The sequence below is a fragment of the Rousettus aegyptiacus genome, unplaced genomic scaffold (genome assembly GCF_014176215.1).
Source record: "Rousettus aegyptiacus isolate mRouAeg1 unplaced genomic scaffold, mRouAeg1.p scaffold_m13_p_12, whole genome shotgun sequence".
Classification (NCBI taxonomy): Eukaryota; Metazoa; Chordata; class Mammalia; order Chiroptera; family Pteropodidae; genus Rousettus; species Rousettus aegyptiacus.
The window spans coordinates 846029-860361 of NW_023416287.1; the positions used below are offsets into that span (position 1 = coordinate 846029).

General features: G+C 64.1%; 1 protein-coding gene across 2 annotated transcripts; it reads right to left on the reverse strand.

Moving 5' to 3' along the window:
* Positions 1-1135: 1135 nt before the first annotated feature.
* Positions 1136-5314, reverse strand: LOC107504431 (MRG domain binding protein). 2 transcript variants are annotated; one of them, XM_016133617.2, is made up of 5 exons: positions 4694-5305; positions 4295-4416; positions 2823-2904; positions 2467-2541; positions 1136-1865 (listed from the first exon to the last, which is right to left on the reverse strand). In XM_016133617.2, exons 1-5 carry the CDS (start codon positions 4839-4841, stop codon positions 1678-1680), a joined length of 615 nt encoding a protein of 204 aa, XP_015989103.1. In that variant the 5' UTR covers positions 4842-5305; the 3' UTR covers positions 1136-1677. The 2 variants fall into 2 exon arrangements, with proteins under 2 accessions (XP_015989103.1, XP_015989104.2); XM_016133618.2 differs by lacking the exon at positions 1136-1865 and adding an exon at positions 1882-2342 and having other exon boundaries at positions 4694-5314.
* Positions 5315-14333: the final 9019 nt, after the last annotated feature.

Below are 14333 nucleotides of genomic sequence, written 5' to 3' on the forward strand. Positions count from 1 at the left end.
ATCTCACGCATCACAACTCGTGACAGGACCTGGCAGAGTGGACACTGGCCAGGAAAGGGAGACCAGGAAGGCAGCATGACCTCCCTGACAGTTCTAGAACTTTCTACATCAGGCAGACCTCCACTTTGTTCTCTCGAAGAGTCGTTCCCAGCTTTGCAGCAAGGACAGGTGACAGACCCATCTAGTTTGTCTCAGCAACGGGGAGTGAGCGTGCCGTCTGCTTGCTTGGCTAGCAGCAGACGTCACGGGCCTTCATCTCAGGAGACAGCCAGGGGCAGGAGCGTGAGGGGGAGGGGCGGCCTCGGACTCCAACCTGGCTGTCTGGGTTCCTGCTGTGTGGCAGGGTTTCCACTGGAGACACACCCCACGGGGCCCCAAAGCCACAGAGGGCGAGCCTCTGTTGCAGGTCCCAGCGCAGGGCGGATGGGCTGAGACCAGCTGCCCTCAGGGTCAGCAGAGCAGAAGCAGGCACCAGATGCTCTGTGCCCAGCATTGTTGTCCCTGTTGGAAAAGGGGTGCCATGGCGTCTTCAAGGCCCCGAGGTGACTGGTTTGGTGCGGGCCGGCTTCCGAGCACGCACTGGGCGGCCTCTCAGCCCAGGGCCCAGCCTCGCCTCAGGAGCCTCCTGCTCCTGGGTGGGCGGGAGCTCAGTGTCCTCAGGATCTGTGACATGGAGACCAGACGTGCTGGCTGGCCGGGAGGGAGAACACCCCAGCCGCAGGCTCCAGGCCGGCAGACGGCCCACGTACGGAGGGGCCAGCCTCGCCTCGTGCGCTCTCCGTCACGTGCAGTGACCTCTTGCACCTGCTCGCTTGTGCCTACGCCTTATCACGAGAGTCCTGCACACCTAAGCACACGCTTCGTTACCAACCTTGGGAAAGGGAAGACTTCCTGCCCCAGGAAACACGCGAGCACACGCTCCAGGTGGCTTCCCGCACTTTAAAGTGCGTGGCCGAGGCCGCCCGGCCAGGCGCCAGCGAGCGCGCCTCCCCCTGCACCGTCGGTCAGCGCACAAGCTACGCGATGATCCAGAAATGACCACTGCGGACTCTGCATCTGGCACGTAAAAACTGAGCGAGAGGATCTCAGTGGTCAGTACCGGAAAACAAAACATCTCAGAAAAAAATACAACACAGCTTTTTAAATTCTGTAGTATGTTTTTCATATAAAACACTAGTAAAATAGGCTCTTGAAAATTAAATAGTGAAATGCCAACCCATTTATGTACATCGTTACAGTACAGGTGAATGAGGCAGAACACCCAGTTCAGTCCCTCAGGTGGCGATGGAAAGGCCGCCCATGGGGCTCGGTGGCCGGACTTTCGCCTGAGGTCACAGCCAGGTGAGCAAGAGCAGTGGCCAGACGGACCACGGGGAAGACCAGTGCCCCGGAGGACGGAGGGAGAACGTGGTTTATTGCGGCCACTCCGGTCTTCCGTGCGCGGCCTGGACCCCGCCCGCAGGCTGCAGCCGGGTGAGGCCCAGGGAGCCGGCCAGCCCGGGTCACAGCACACTCTGAACGCCCGGGCGGGGCGGTGCCGTCTCTGGGGTCCACCGAGCCCCGGATGGTGAGTGGGCACCGCGGAGACCCCGGGACCTCAGCGTAGGCAGCAGGGGCCAGAGCAGCTGACCCGGGCGGCCGGTGACAACGGCCCTGCCCGCCCGCCTTGGGGAGCGGCTACGGCCGGCGCCGCTTGGCGGCACTGGGGCTGGAGGGGTTGCTGTTCGCGGTCAGGACCTTGTCGGTGACCCGGCTGCGCTTGCGCTTGTCCGCCCCTTCCTTGGCCCCCAAGTCTGAGGAGTTCTTGTCTTTGTCTTTGCTGGACTTTTCGGTTGCTTTGCCCAAGCTTCCTGAAGATGAGAAAACTGGGAGACAAAATCATTTGGCTGAAAACAGAACATCCAGGACTTTATTTCATCTTCCTGTTCAGTTAAAACTTCTGTATCTACGTACACGCCGCTGTGAACCCACAAGCTTCTCCTGAGCTGGGGGTGCCCGCCCGGCCCGGGGGAGGGCCCGATCCTCCTGAGGACGTGGCCGCTGTGCGGGCCTCGGGCAGCACGGGCTCGGCTGCAGGACTGCTCGGCTGCCACTCACGCCTGTCCCGCCGGGTGGAGCCGGCTGCTACTCAGGGTTTGTCCTGCACTGGGCCGGCCGGCACATTCTCACGCAGGCGGAGGCCCTGCACGGCACACTGGGTCCGCCCGACTGGGCCCCGGTGCCCGAGGCCACCGTGGTGCGTTCATGGCGCCGGCCACACGCTTGACGTCCACATGGCGAGGCTCCTGCCCGAGCAGACGGAAGCTGCTTCTCAACTGCTGGGCCAGACAGAGTGGCTCCGGCTGCAAGGGACCAGAAATCCAGGCCGGGACCTGCGGCTGCGCCCTGCGGCGAGGCCTTGCCAACGGCGGGGTGCTACGTCCCTGGGGCCCCGGGGGGTGGGGGCGGGGCGTGCTCCGTTCTTACCATCGTCAGCCCCGTTGTGGGGGTCCACGTCTTCCTTCATCTCCTCCTTCATCTCCTCCTCGATGATCACCTTTCCTGTGGGGCAGACGACTGACATTTACCGGAAGGCCACGCTGGTGGGCAACAAGGCCCTGCGCAGCCTGCGGTCGGCTCAGGTGCGACTGCTCCCCACCCAGGTGCACGTGTGGGCCCCGGCGGCTTCTGGCCACCGTTAAAGAAGCCAACAGTTCTTGCCCGGTCCTCCCCGCTCCAGCTGGGCCAAGCAGCACGTGCCGCGACCTGGACCTTCACTCCGACGCCACAGCCCGCCTGTCCTAGTTCCCAAACCTGAGCCCCCGACCTGGCCTGAGCCTCACCTTCGCGGACTTCTTGAATGATTTCTTCTGGAAGGACGAAGTTCCTCTCTGGGTTTGGGAATGGGAGAATCTCAGATTCGTGCTGATGTCAAACACGGCGTTTTATTTTTTTCAGGAAAAAAAAGAAAATGTGGTTTCAGCGAATGACTAAAAATGTGTAAGAGTCAGTTCAGGAGCACCCGAGGAGCGCACGGAGCCGTCCTGGGGGTCGCCGAGGGGTGCGGAGGTGAAGCTTGCTCGGGCCTCTGCTGGCAGTCACGGACCCGGAGGACGCACAAGGACGGTGCCAGCGCCACAGGAGGCGCGAGAGCAGCGTCACCCGAGACAGCGCCGGGGCTGCCCCACCTGCTGGCAGACGCTCTCAGAGCAGAAGTGGGCAGCAGCTGTCATGTGCTGAGGGCAGTGACAGCCGTGAGGTTGTCATCTATGTGGGTGGCAGTCTGAAGACTCTGAGGGTGTCGGCCGGGAAAGCCACCCCACAGAAAACTGGTAGGGAAAGCAGAGAGGTGCCAGGCACCACTGAGGGCTTGTCAGGGTTCACCTGTCCTGTAGGTTACGTGCCAGAAGGTACGGGGGCCCAGGACACACAGAGCCCTGGGGCAGGGGGGAGGTGGGCTGGTGGGAGGGGGTTCCACCTCACCGCTCGGGGCGGGGGGCAGTGTAAGCCAGGTGACCAGCTGTGTACGTGTGATCAGCATCTCTAGGAGCTACGAAAACTCCTACAGGCTCCCGGGTCTCCTGTCAGTCATCCTGTGAGTGGGGTCTGGGGCACAGCTGTCACCTTTATCCCATCTATCTAGACCAAGGAGACCTGAATGACCAACAGGAATCAAGGTGCAGCACAGGCCGTAAGGGGCTGGGTACAGCCTCCTCCTCGGCTGGGAGGGCTGTCATAGCCCAGAGTCCCCGGGCAGGCAGAGCCCTTCCTGACCCTGTACCTGTTCCTGGCAGCAGCCCCCACCTCCCAGGTGCACTCCCCTCCTCTGAGCTCCTTCGCCCCCCCCCCCCCACTCCTGCCACCGTAGGGCCTGACACCTGCGGTTCCTTTGCCAGGAACGACCACCTGTCCCTGACTAGCCGGGAGTTCCATGAGGCCTAGGACCTTGCCTGCCCGTTTCTCACCTTAACCTGGCTGGGATCTGGTCGTTTTCCTGCCCTGAGCACTCTGGGACCTTTCATGAGACCCACAGCGCCTGAGGGCCCCGCCCTGGGGCTGGGTTCCTGGGGTCTCTCCCTGGGGAGACCACACTACCAACCTGAAGCAGGCTCCGCTCGACAACCAGCTACTATGCTAGGTCTGCGCGTCTCGTCAAACCACTTGGAGCTGCCTTGCTTAATGGCTGGTCCCCACGGGTCTCTGGACAGGACCTGGCACAGACCCAGGAGGCGTGGAGGGGGCACTGCTGCCAGCTCCGCCCAGGGGGAGGCGGGGCTCCGGCCACGGGGCGCTGGGGACGGCGGTTCCGGCTTACCAGTGCCTGCATGTCATACATGGTGCTCAGGTGGTCCCAGATGACCTTGGATGGCACCTGCCGCCCAATGTTCTGGCTGAACTTGTCCCTGATACAGATCATGTGGAAGTGCCGGTTCACGCCTGCGGGAGAAGGGGTCAGCTTGTGGAGGGACAGCAGGAGTGGACGAGGAGGCAGGGGGAAGGAGGGGTCCGTGCGGTACAAGAGGGGCTGAGGGAAGGCGGCGGCAGGGGTCGGTGGGGGAGGGGAGAGGATGTGCAGAGGTGGCGGTGCAGGAGGGCGATGAGGAAGTTAGCAGGAGGCAGGAGTGGGGGTGCAGGAGGGCCCCGCCACGCCGCGCGCCCCCGGCCGTTGCCCGGCCCGCCCCGCCCCCACGCGGGTCCGCGGCGCTCCACTCACCGACGGGCTTGTGGCCCAGCATGGCGTGGAAGAGGCACACCTCCACCTCAGGGCTCCACACCACCGTCTCTTCGGCCGGGCTGGTGGCAGCCTCTCCCGGCCCCTTGTCGCCCGCCGCGCCCCCGCCGCCCACCTCAGCCTCCCCCATGGCCGGGCCGCCCAGCGACGAGCCCCCAGCGGGAGCGGGCGCGGCCACGGGCTCCGCGCAGGCGCGCTCGTGAGGGGTGCGCGCGCGGCGGGCTCGCGCTCGGGCTCGTTCGCGGCGCCGGCGCAGGCGCAGCTGAGCATCGGTCTCGACGCCCCCTGGCGGTCGGCCCCGCGGCGCAGCGCCGCCCGGCCTCGCGGACCTGCGGACACCGGGCGGGTCTGGGGAGAGGAACGGAAACGCTCCCGTTCAGGTCGTGGCCACGGCCGCACAGCCCTGTGTAAACCTCGCCGAACGTGAGTGGAGGGATTGCAAATCACACTCAGAGCAGCAGAAGAAACAGTCAGGCAACTGTCAACTCTGCGAGTGCGGGCTTAAAGGGCTTCGATGGCCTCTGGCTGACCTCTGCCTGAACGCCGCACAGAGGGGATCCTGCGCCCGCCGCGCCGCGGGCCTCCAGGGAGGGAGCGGCAGGTGGGCCCTCGGGGTTAATCCCGGCTGTGGCGGGCTGGGGCGGGGCGAGCCCGCTGACGGGCCCCAGCGCGCCCAATTAGAGCCGCCGGCCCTCGGCTCCGCCCCTGTCCCCGCCCCTTCCGCCAAGGCCACGCCCCCGCGGTTCCCCGCCGAAGGCTCGCTGTGCGGTGCGCTCTTGTCTCCCAACGGGTGTGGACTGTCCGGCCGCGCTTCCGGGTCCCCTTCCTCTGCGGCCTGCCGGCCGTGTGAGTCGGGCAGGGCCTTGCCCTGTAGGCCTCAGTCGCCTCCCGCGTGCGATGGGACCGGCCAGGGCGCTTTCCCCTGGGGTCTCGGTGAGGGTGGCTTCCCTGCCAGCCGTCCGTCTGCTCGCTCAGTGGCGGGGACACAGCTCAGGCCTCAGAGTGCACAGCTGGAGGCACCCTGCCGAGAGCTGCCCCTTGGCCGTTGCGCTCACCGGTCAGCCTCACTCCCCGGGACAGCCGGGTGTTCTCAAAGCAGGGTGTGCGGGCCGGGGCCTGATCTCGGCTTCCCATCTGTGAAGGGGGCTGCTGGCCATGCCAACCCCCGCAATGCCAGGAAGGAGAGGTGGCCCAGAGAGGATTCTGCAGTGGCCCAGAGCCACTAGCTGTCCTGGGAGCTGCCAGGCCATCGTAATCGGGCTGGGCCTGCGCCCCTCTCCCCTGATGCACCGTGGGGCTTCACTCGGCGGTGGCTGCAAGGCCGGACTGAGCGCTGCCCAGAGCCCCTCGACACAGGCTCCTCGCTCAGTAAATGGCGGTCACCATTATTCCTCTCCTCACTGTTGCCTGTGCACCTTGAGGTCCCTGCTTCTCTGCCAGGTTCACTTTGCTCAACCCACCCCACCCCTGCCTCTCCAGTGGGGAGCCCACCCCCTCCGCACCCCCCTCTCCTGAGGACTCACCAAGTGCTACCAAGCTGCGGCGGCGGGATTTCTGCTCGCTGGAGCCCGGGCTTGCAGCCCACACATCCTGCCTCTAGGGGGCGTCCCCCACCCACTGTTTGTTCAGACCCTAACTACAGCTCCTGTCTGAGGAGTCTGCTGGCGGGAAGCAAGCGACGGCTTGTTCCCTGAGCACCTGGCCCACCCAGAGGTCGCCAGTCACATCATTTTTAAAGGAAGTCCAATTTTCAGAGGGGGCATATGAGGAATTACTGTGATGACCACGGAGACACTTGTCCCGCCCGGGTGTCGTAGCTCTGGTCAGCTCCACTGATCCTCTCAGCACACTGTCCTAGTACTTACTATCACTGTCCCCACCATGTCACCTGCAGGGCTAAGCTAGGCCAGGGAGAGGTGGGGAGCCCTGGGATGCCGGGCGCAGCTGCTGGCCACTCCTGGCCGCTGTGTGTGGGGGGGTTTGGCTTCTTTTGGGGGTTGCCAGACTTAACGTGTAAAAATAGAGGACGCTCAGCTACAGTCGAATTTCAGATAAACAATGAGTAATTTTGCGGTATAATTATATCTCCAAAACTGCATGGGATATGCCTGTATGAAAATTATTCATTATTTAAAATTAAGATTTAACTGGTGCCCTGTATTTTATCTGATGATCCTACTCCTGAATTTGCCTAAATTACCTTCTAGTCGGCAGCTTGATTTGTCCTAAAACATGGGGCCTGCCAAGTCCATGGTGAGCCATGTGAGTGAGGGGCAGGGCGACCCTGTCACTGCTTGGCACGCATTAGAATCCGCAGAGGGAGTGAGGGTTCTGCTGTGACAGTCGAGGGGAGACCCCAGGCCCTGGCTCTCCGAGGCTGATCTCGTGGGTGTGGAGGGCCCCCCAGGGCGCACAAGACTCGATTTCACCACCTCCTGCCTTGACGGACAGAGTCTTTGTACCTGGGTGTTTCGAGAAGCCCCTCTGCGCTTGAATCCTGCCCACCTGTGCACCTGGTGCGTCGGGGTGCGGGCCGGGCCAAGGAGAGAAGGAGGGGCCTGGGCTTCTCCCCGTGCGGTGCGTGCTTTCCAGCCATGGCACACACGCGCCGAGGGTGTGTCGGAACCGCAGGTCCGCCCGGGCACGCATCTGCACGCATGCGCATACACATGCGCACGCAGCACCGGGTCGGAGTCCGTGGGGGGGGGCAGCGCTGTGAGCAGCCCTCCGGGGGTCTCCAGGTGAGGACCGTGGGGGGTGCCGCCCGCCTGCCTCCACCGCAATGCCCAGGTTGCCTGAAACGGGTGGGGGGCGGGGCTGAGCTGCTGTCTATCACCGTTTCACTTTCCAGTTTCTCAGGGGAAACCAGCCTGTTGGGGGACAGTGACCCCCCCAAGCCCTTGGTCGCGGCTCTTTGGCCTACAGCTAGGCCCTGCTGGAAGGACCTTTGTCCAACTGGCAAACGGTGGCCGTGAGAGCCGATGGCTTCTCCTTCAACTGCAGGGACCAAGCCGGCAGCAAGTGGCAGGAGGGTCTCCTGGTTATTCCGGGCCGGTGGCCGTTATTACTCCCTTCGCGTTGGGGCACCGAGGCACAGGAATGCTGGGTAACTTGTCTCCTAGGCCAGGTGCGGGGTGTCAGGCTTTGCACTCTGCCCGTGTGACCCCGGAGTGCCAACTCCAGACTCTTTCGCCTTCCCCAAGCGTGGGGGTCTCCCACCGGGCGCCACTCACTTTTCCCTGCTGGGACTGACCGACCCAACCCCTCCTCCATCCCTTCTTATGGCCCCCAGTTTTCAGGAAGCCCCTTCTCCAGTGGTGGAGGGTGGGGTGAGATGTGGGAGCCCAGCAACGAGGGCGACCTCCCTACTGTAGCCAGGTCACTCGTCCTCAGGCGCGACTATGTGGGCAAGGTGAGCCAGGGGGCTTAGTCTCAACCTCTCAGCTCCACGCGGCCCGGCCCCGGGGGGGCGAGGACAGGGCCCTTGATCTCCAGAGGCTGGTGTGTTTCATGACCTCAGCTCTGAGGCCCCAGTCTCCCGACTTGACTCAGAGCCAACGCCAGCACCACCCGTGCCCTGCGCACACCCTCCCCTTCCCCCCCACGCCCTGCTCTATTTTTTTTTTTAAGATAAAGGCTTTTACACAGCCATCTGATGGCAAGTGTCATGCATCATTTCCCACTGTTATTCTCATCTCCTTGGATCTCTTAGAGACCTGGGACAATTACAGCTTCAGAATGCCATGAGCCGGGGATGTGATAGTCACAAAATGCCACAGAGGCTGCGCCTGGGTTACTAATCATTTCAGCTCTCCAGTCAGTTTCAAGGGGCCGATCCGGGGGCCAAATCTGTTTTAAAAGATGACTCTCTCCCCATTAATTTCGCTCCCAAAGGCCAGCGCCGCTTTCTTGTGCACATACAACAAAAGGAAGAGGTTCTTTGGGTTGGTGTGGGGAATGGCTAATGCTCTCTTTGTAAAAGGGAGCAATTCTTTTTATACGAAGGAAAAGTCATTCTGAAGTACAGTTCCTTCTGCCCCGCGCTTCCCCTGAGCCAGGCTCTGAAGCATCTGTAGGGTACTACGTATCTCCTTCGCCATCCCGCCATCTGTCCCTCCCTCCCTGTCCCCTCCCGCCCTCTATTCATCCATCCATCTGTCTGTCTGTCCATCCACCCACCAGTCCATTCTCCTATCCATCCACCATCCGCCCAGCCACCGTCCCGGAGGCCAAGGAGGCCCACGTGGGCTTTCCCGCAGTCCGGCTGCGCTCATCTTTTGGCTCATCCGAGAGCCGCCTGTCTCCCCCAGAACTGTACACCTAGGCCGACCCAGTTTGCTCCCCTCACCGCGGTCATGGCAAAGGGCTCCAATAGTCTTCCATCTGTGTCCCGTTTCCCCACCCACCCGGCGCCCGGCCATTGAGGACAGTCTCCTGTAAGAAGCGGCGCTCGAGTTGCCCGCAGCCTTCTCTTTGCCACCTCTGCTTGCGGAGCGGGGGCCGGGCCGCCTCTGCGGGGCCCGGGGCTCCAGACGGCCCAAGGGAGCAGCTCAGGAGCCTTCATGCGGTGACCCCGGGAAACCCCGACCACGGAGAAAGGGTCTCCAACCTCATGGCATGGTGGGCCCGCGGGCCAAGCTGGGACTTTGGCCCAAGCTATGTCCTTCACGCTTTGGCACAAGCCACGCATTTCCAGAACACAGGGTCCCAGCAACCGGCCAGAGGAGGCCCCGTGTGCTGAGGAAGCTTAGGGGGTCTTTCTGCAAAGCGAACCCTTTCTCCCGAGCTCGAGTAGGAGGTAGACCCGGAACGGTCAGCCCATCTGAGCACAGACCTGACAGCTCAAAGCCTGGGCCCGTGTCACAGCTGGACCCTGGGGGTTACGAATCTCCCTGGGCAGCGACGGCCCCAGAGCAGGTGCGCGCCAGTGGGCAGCAGCCGCAGCCCCCAGCAGCGGAGGGAGGGGGCTGGGGTGGCAGAAGTCCCTGCGGGGGGCCCTGCTGGGCTGGAGCACGTGTTCCTGAGTCCTGCCTCGCTGCAGCCATCAGGGCGCCGTGGACAGGGCCTGGCTGGCTCAGGAGCTCAGCACAGTGGGGCTGCGGGGGGCACGCCGCTCAGAGGGGGAGCAGAGGCGGGAGGCTGCCGTGGTCAGCTTTGGGAGCAGGGGAGCAGCAGGAATGGGCGGCCTGAGCGAGGGTAAGACCCCTGAGGGTTCAGGATCCATTGAGTTCACCCTTGTGAGTGACCCAGAGGGACAGGAGAATCTGCCTCCCACACCTCTCGATGCTCCAAGTAGGTGAGGCCAGGGCTCCTTCAGCTATGGAAGGGGGATCAGGAGCTCAGGGTGGAAGGCACCCCTTAAAGTTCACTTCCCACCGCCGCTGGGGCTGGGTTCCTGCACCAGCCAGGGGCTGGGGGGACAGACGGCGTGGGAACATGGGCTGGTCTCGGCTCCATCTGTAAACTGGGGGCCATGAGGGGGACCATCTCCTGGGGCTGCTGGGAGGCTCGGGAGGGGCCAGAACATGCAGGATGGGGCCCCAAAACTGCCGGGTGAAGGCAGCTTCCCAGGCCCCCCCCTGGTGCCCTGTGCAAGAATTCCCTGCGAACCAGGGAGAGCCTGAGGGTGGGGTGTGGGGCTGGGTCGCCGAGGCCGGACACGCGCAGCAGGTGTTGCCAAACACGTGGCATGCTGGAGTGAGCTGTGGGGACAGGGGCCGTGGCCCTCGGGGGCCGCGGTCGGGTGTGGGCGGAGCACGTGGGTGCACGGGCCCTGGAGGGGCTCCCAGCCCGCCTCAGGCAGGCCGGGGTCCGAACCAGGCGGGAGGGTCTCCGCCCTGCAGGGCAGGCTGTGGGGCTCTGTCGGTGGTCGGGGGCCGGACACCCCGGTGGCATCTGGTGGCATCTCTGGTCGGTGGCCTCCCCGAGGCCCATTGGAAGCATCACTTTCTAATGCAGACGAATGATGGGGCTGCTCAGAGGAGCCCGACTGCCGGGAGAAGGAGCTAGAAGGAGCTCGGTGATTAAGGGCGCCGCGGGCCCCAGGGAGGTGATCGATGTGGCATGCTGGGCCCGCAGCGTTGCCCGGGCTGACCCGGCTCTCTGCCGGCTGTCAGGGTCCCATCCGCAGGGCCGGGCCAGCTCCCGGGGGCCTGTCGTGCCAACCCCCATCCACGCGTCCCCAAGGAGCTCAGAATGAGACCCACAGCCCGGCCGTCCAGCCGGGCCGCACGGGTGTCCCATCCCGCTGCCCCTCCCTGCCGCCCTCCCCATCTGCCCTCGACCGCCCACCCGAGACCACCTCCTCCGCTTGTCTCCTCTCCTGATTCGCGTGGTCCCCCCGCCAGGAGCCCGCAGGCCCCGCCTGCTCGCTGCGTCCCCACACACCATGGCTCCGGAGAAGCTGTCCGCGGGACCCTCTGCCCACTCGGCAGGCTCTGGACAGAGGCCCACGTTGCCTCCCTGGATTAGAGCCACCACGGACCCGCGGCTGGAGGTGCGGTGGGGCGGGGCCCTGCTCAAAGTCCGAGGGGAGCTGGGGGACCCAGCCTGCCCTCTGCTCTGCCGCCGACCTCAGGGACATAGGCGGGACCTCCCCCTGAGGCCCCATGTCCGCTGCCCTGACTAACAGCAAGGAGATGGAGGCACAGACGGGCCCAGGGACCGCCGACAGGTCACACGGCTGGCGAGAGCGTCGTCGAGGCTGGTGTGTCCCTTCCCTGCCTCCCCAGCCCAGCTCTCCCCACTTCATGGCCCCCCCCTTCCTGTCCCTGTCCCCTCCCTCTGCCCTGCTGGAAGTCCCATCGCAGCCGCGGGCGCCCGGGGGCAGGCTGAGTCCCTTGCTGCTTCGCAGAAACGCTGGCCGGAAGGTCTCGTGTGTATTCACGCGGCTCCAGGTGACCGTGGCTCTGCCGTCTGGAGGGTTTGCATTTTCTCATTTTACCGGAAACATCGGCCGCAGGAAGACAGCCTCAGTGTCCACGTGGGGGAGCCCTGCCTGGGGGGCTGGATGACACTCCGCGCGTGTCTGGCGCCAGGGCCTCTGTTCAGCAGGTCCTACTCACTCAGCCGCTGACCCCGAGGGCCCCGAGTGCGCTGAGTGAGGCCTGGCCCTCGAGGAGGCCCCGTCAGTCTTGAAATAGTCTGAGGGCAGCAGGGGCTGAGCTGAGGGTTTGTGCTTCAGGCCCTGGGGACTAACCCTGGTTCTGGGCCTGCTGTGGGTTCCCTGGCCCCCTATGTGTCCCTTCCTCCCTAAGGGACAAGGGGAGGTGGGACCGGAGAGGCCCTGGGCAGCCAGGCTCCGGCGGCCTCCCGAGCTGGACCGCAGGCTGAGAACTGGCCACCGCTCAAAGCCGGGAAGCGAGGCCCGCGCCGGGGGCAGGCGCACGTGTGTGTGCCGGGGGAGAGGGGGCCCACGGGGGGGCGGCAGCCCCTGCGGGCCCCTGGCTCTGCTGCACCTTGCTCGCGGGCGCTGCCCCGGGCTTCATGCAGCACAGCCATCCCGTCACAAATCCCGTCATAAATTCACCCCGGACATGGTTTCCATGGTGCTTTGATAAAAATTGGAATTGAAAGCACAGCTGTGGGGAGCAGTGGGGTGGTGCTGCGAAGAGGAGGGGGGAGGGGGAGGGGAGGGGGAGGAGGGGGGAGGGGGAGGGGGAGGGGAAAGGGAGGGGGAGGGGGAGGGGGAGGGGGAGGAGGGAGGGAGGGGGAGGGGGAGGGGGAGGAGGGGGAGGGGGAGGGGGAGGGGGAGGAGGGGGGAGGGGGAGAGGGTCGGCGGGAGCCTTCCCTGCACTCGGGCTCCTGCAGTCAGCCAATAGCTGGGTTCTTTTATTTCTTCAAATGTATAGAATTGTCCCCCAGCCCTCCTCCTGTTGCCTAGCAACGGTGATGGAGTCAGAGGTGTCCTCCCCTCCCTAGGCGTGTGCCGTCCACAAGCTGGAACCCAGACGGGAGCTCAGAAAACCTGCAGGAGGTGTGGAGGGGCTCTGGCCTCACAGGACAGTGGCACGAGCTGTGGTGAGGGTTTGGGACAGCCTTGCCACTGCCCCCAAAGTCCTGTCTCCGTAACTGGCCCGAAATCCCACCATTAAAGTTTGATTCCTTCAGATATTTTTGTAAGATGTCAGTGCGCCTGTTGGAGCTTTCAGCGAGTCCCTTGCACCTCGGGGTGCACGGGAGTCCTGAGGCTTCCTCGCTGACGGGGCGGGGAGGGCGGGGTGACTCAGAGGCCGTCGGGCGGCTAGGGGTGCTCGGAGTCTCTCACCGATCCCTGCGCCAACCAGAGAGCCACACGAGTCACCCCTGCAGGTGAATGGGTGTGGACGGAAGGTGGGAGGGTTAGGGTGGGGGTGCCTGCACACAGTGGCCAGGCCACCACCCGCTGACAGGCACAGAAAAGCCAGCTTTGCCTCCTCAGTTCCCCGGGCTGGCTAGACAGGGCCGTGGAGACCAGACTCGGATGACCGCAGGATGCCACACCCCCTTCATCGTGTCTCCTCTGTGCCCAGACCACAGATAAGGACACCGAGTCTCAGGAGGGGCCGGTGTGGGCCCAGGGCTCCCCAATTCCAGGCCTCGAAGGGACCCCATGCTCAGAGGGTCCTGCTCCTGCATAAGCCCCTCTTTCTCTGCTGCTCCTTGAAGCTTGGGAGGGGTGGGCAAGGCCAGAGCTTGGAGACCCGGGCCCCCAGTCCTCCATCTTTGGGAAGACATGACCTAGCCCATTTGTTTTTACTTAAAGGGACCCAGTGGAGGGCTGTCTGCTGCACTAGTAAATGTGTGTTGAAAGATGGATGGATGAGTGGATGGGTGGATGGGCGGATGGATGGGCGGATGGGCGGATGGGCGGATGGGCGGATGAGGGAATGGTGGACGGGTGGTGGACGAGTGTATGTGCATAAGCCCGCTGTTGGTCCCTCAACCTGAGTCCAGTCACAGGTTCCACAGTCTCCTTTATTGACAGATTCAGGGTTGTCCTCGTCGAGGGCTACATTGTGGTGGGATGGAGGGAGTTTAAGCAAATGTACAATGACACGATGAGTTTTTGCCACACCTAGTGACCAGTCACACGAGACACTGGATTCTAAGACCAGACCTGGGCCCAGCACGCAGAGCTGGCTTCTGGAGTGGCAGTGTGACCAGGCCAGAAGCTGATGATAGCGAGCTGGGGCGCCACGAGGAGGGTGGACGTGGCTCGTGGACGTCCCTGCCTGCATGAGGCGCAGACGGCAACAGGAAGCGGACCTGGGGCTGCGGCTACGGACGCGTCCTGGCCTGCCCATCAGGCTTGGGGGTGGGGGCGTCTCCATCCCGAGCCCACCCTGCCCCTCGGGGAACTCCTCCGCCCGTTCTGGGCTGGATCCTCCAGGAAGGTCACCTCCAGCTTGGCTGAGGACCAGCTTGCAGGCCTGACTTCTGCGCCCCTGTTCTCAGTGCACTGAGGGTCCTGGGGCTTGAAGAAGGATTTTCTGGTGTTTGAGGGACACACCGGTGCACAGCAGAGTGGCCAGGTCTGGCGGGGGAAACTGGGTCCGGGGTCCCCGGGCTAGGGTGAGGCCGCCTGAGTCCTGATCCACGCGGTGCATGCAGGCCGCCTGCCTGCCCGGCCGTCTCCCACGCC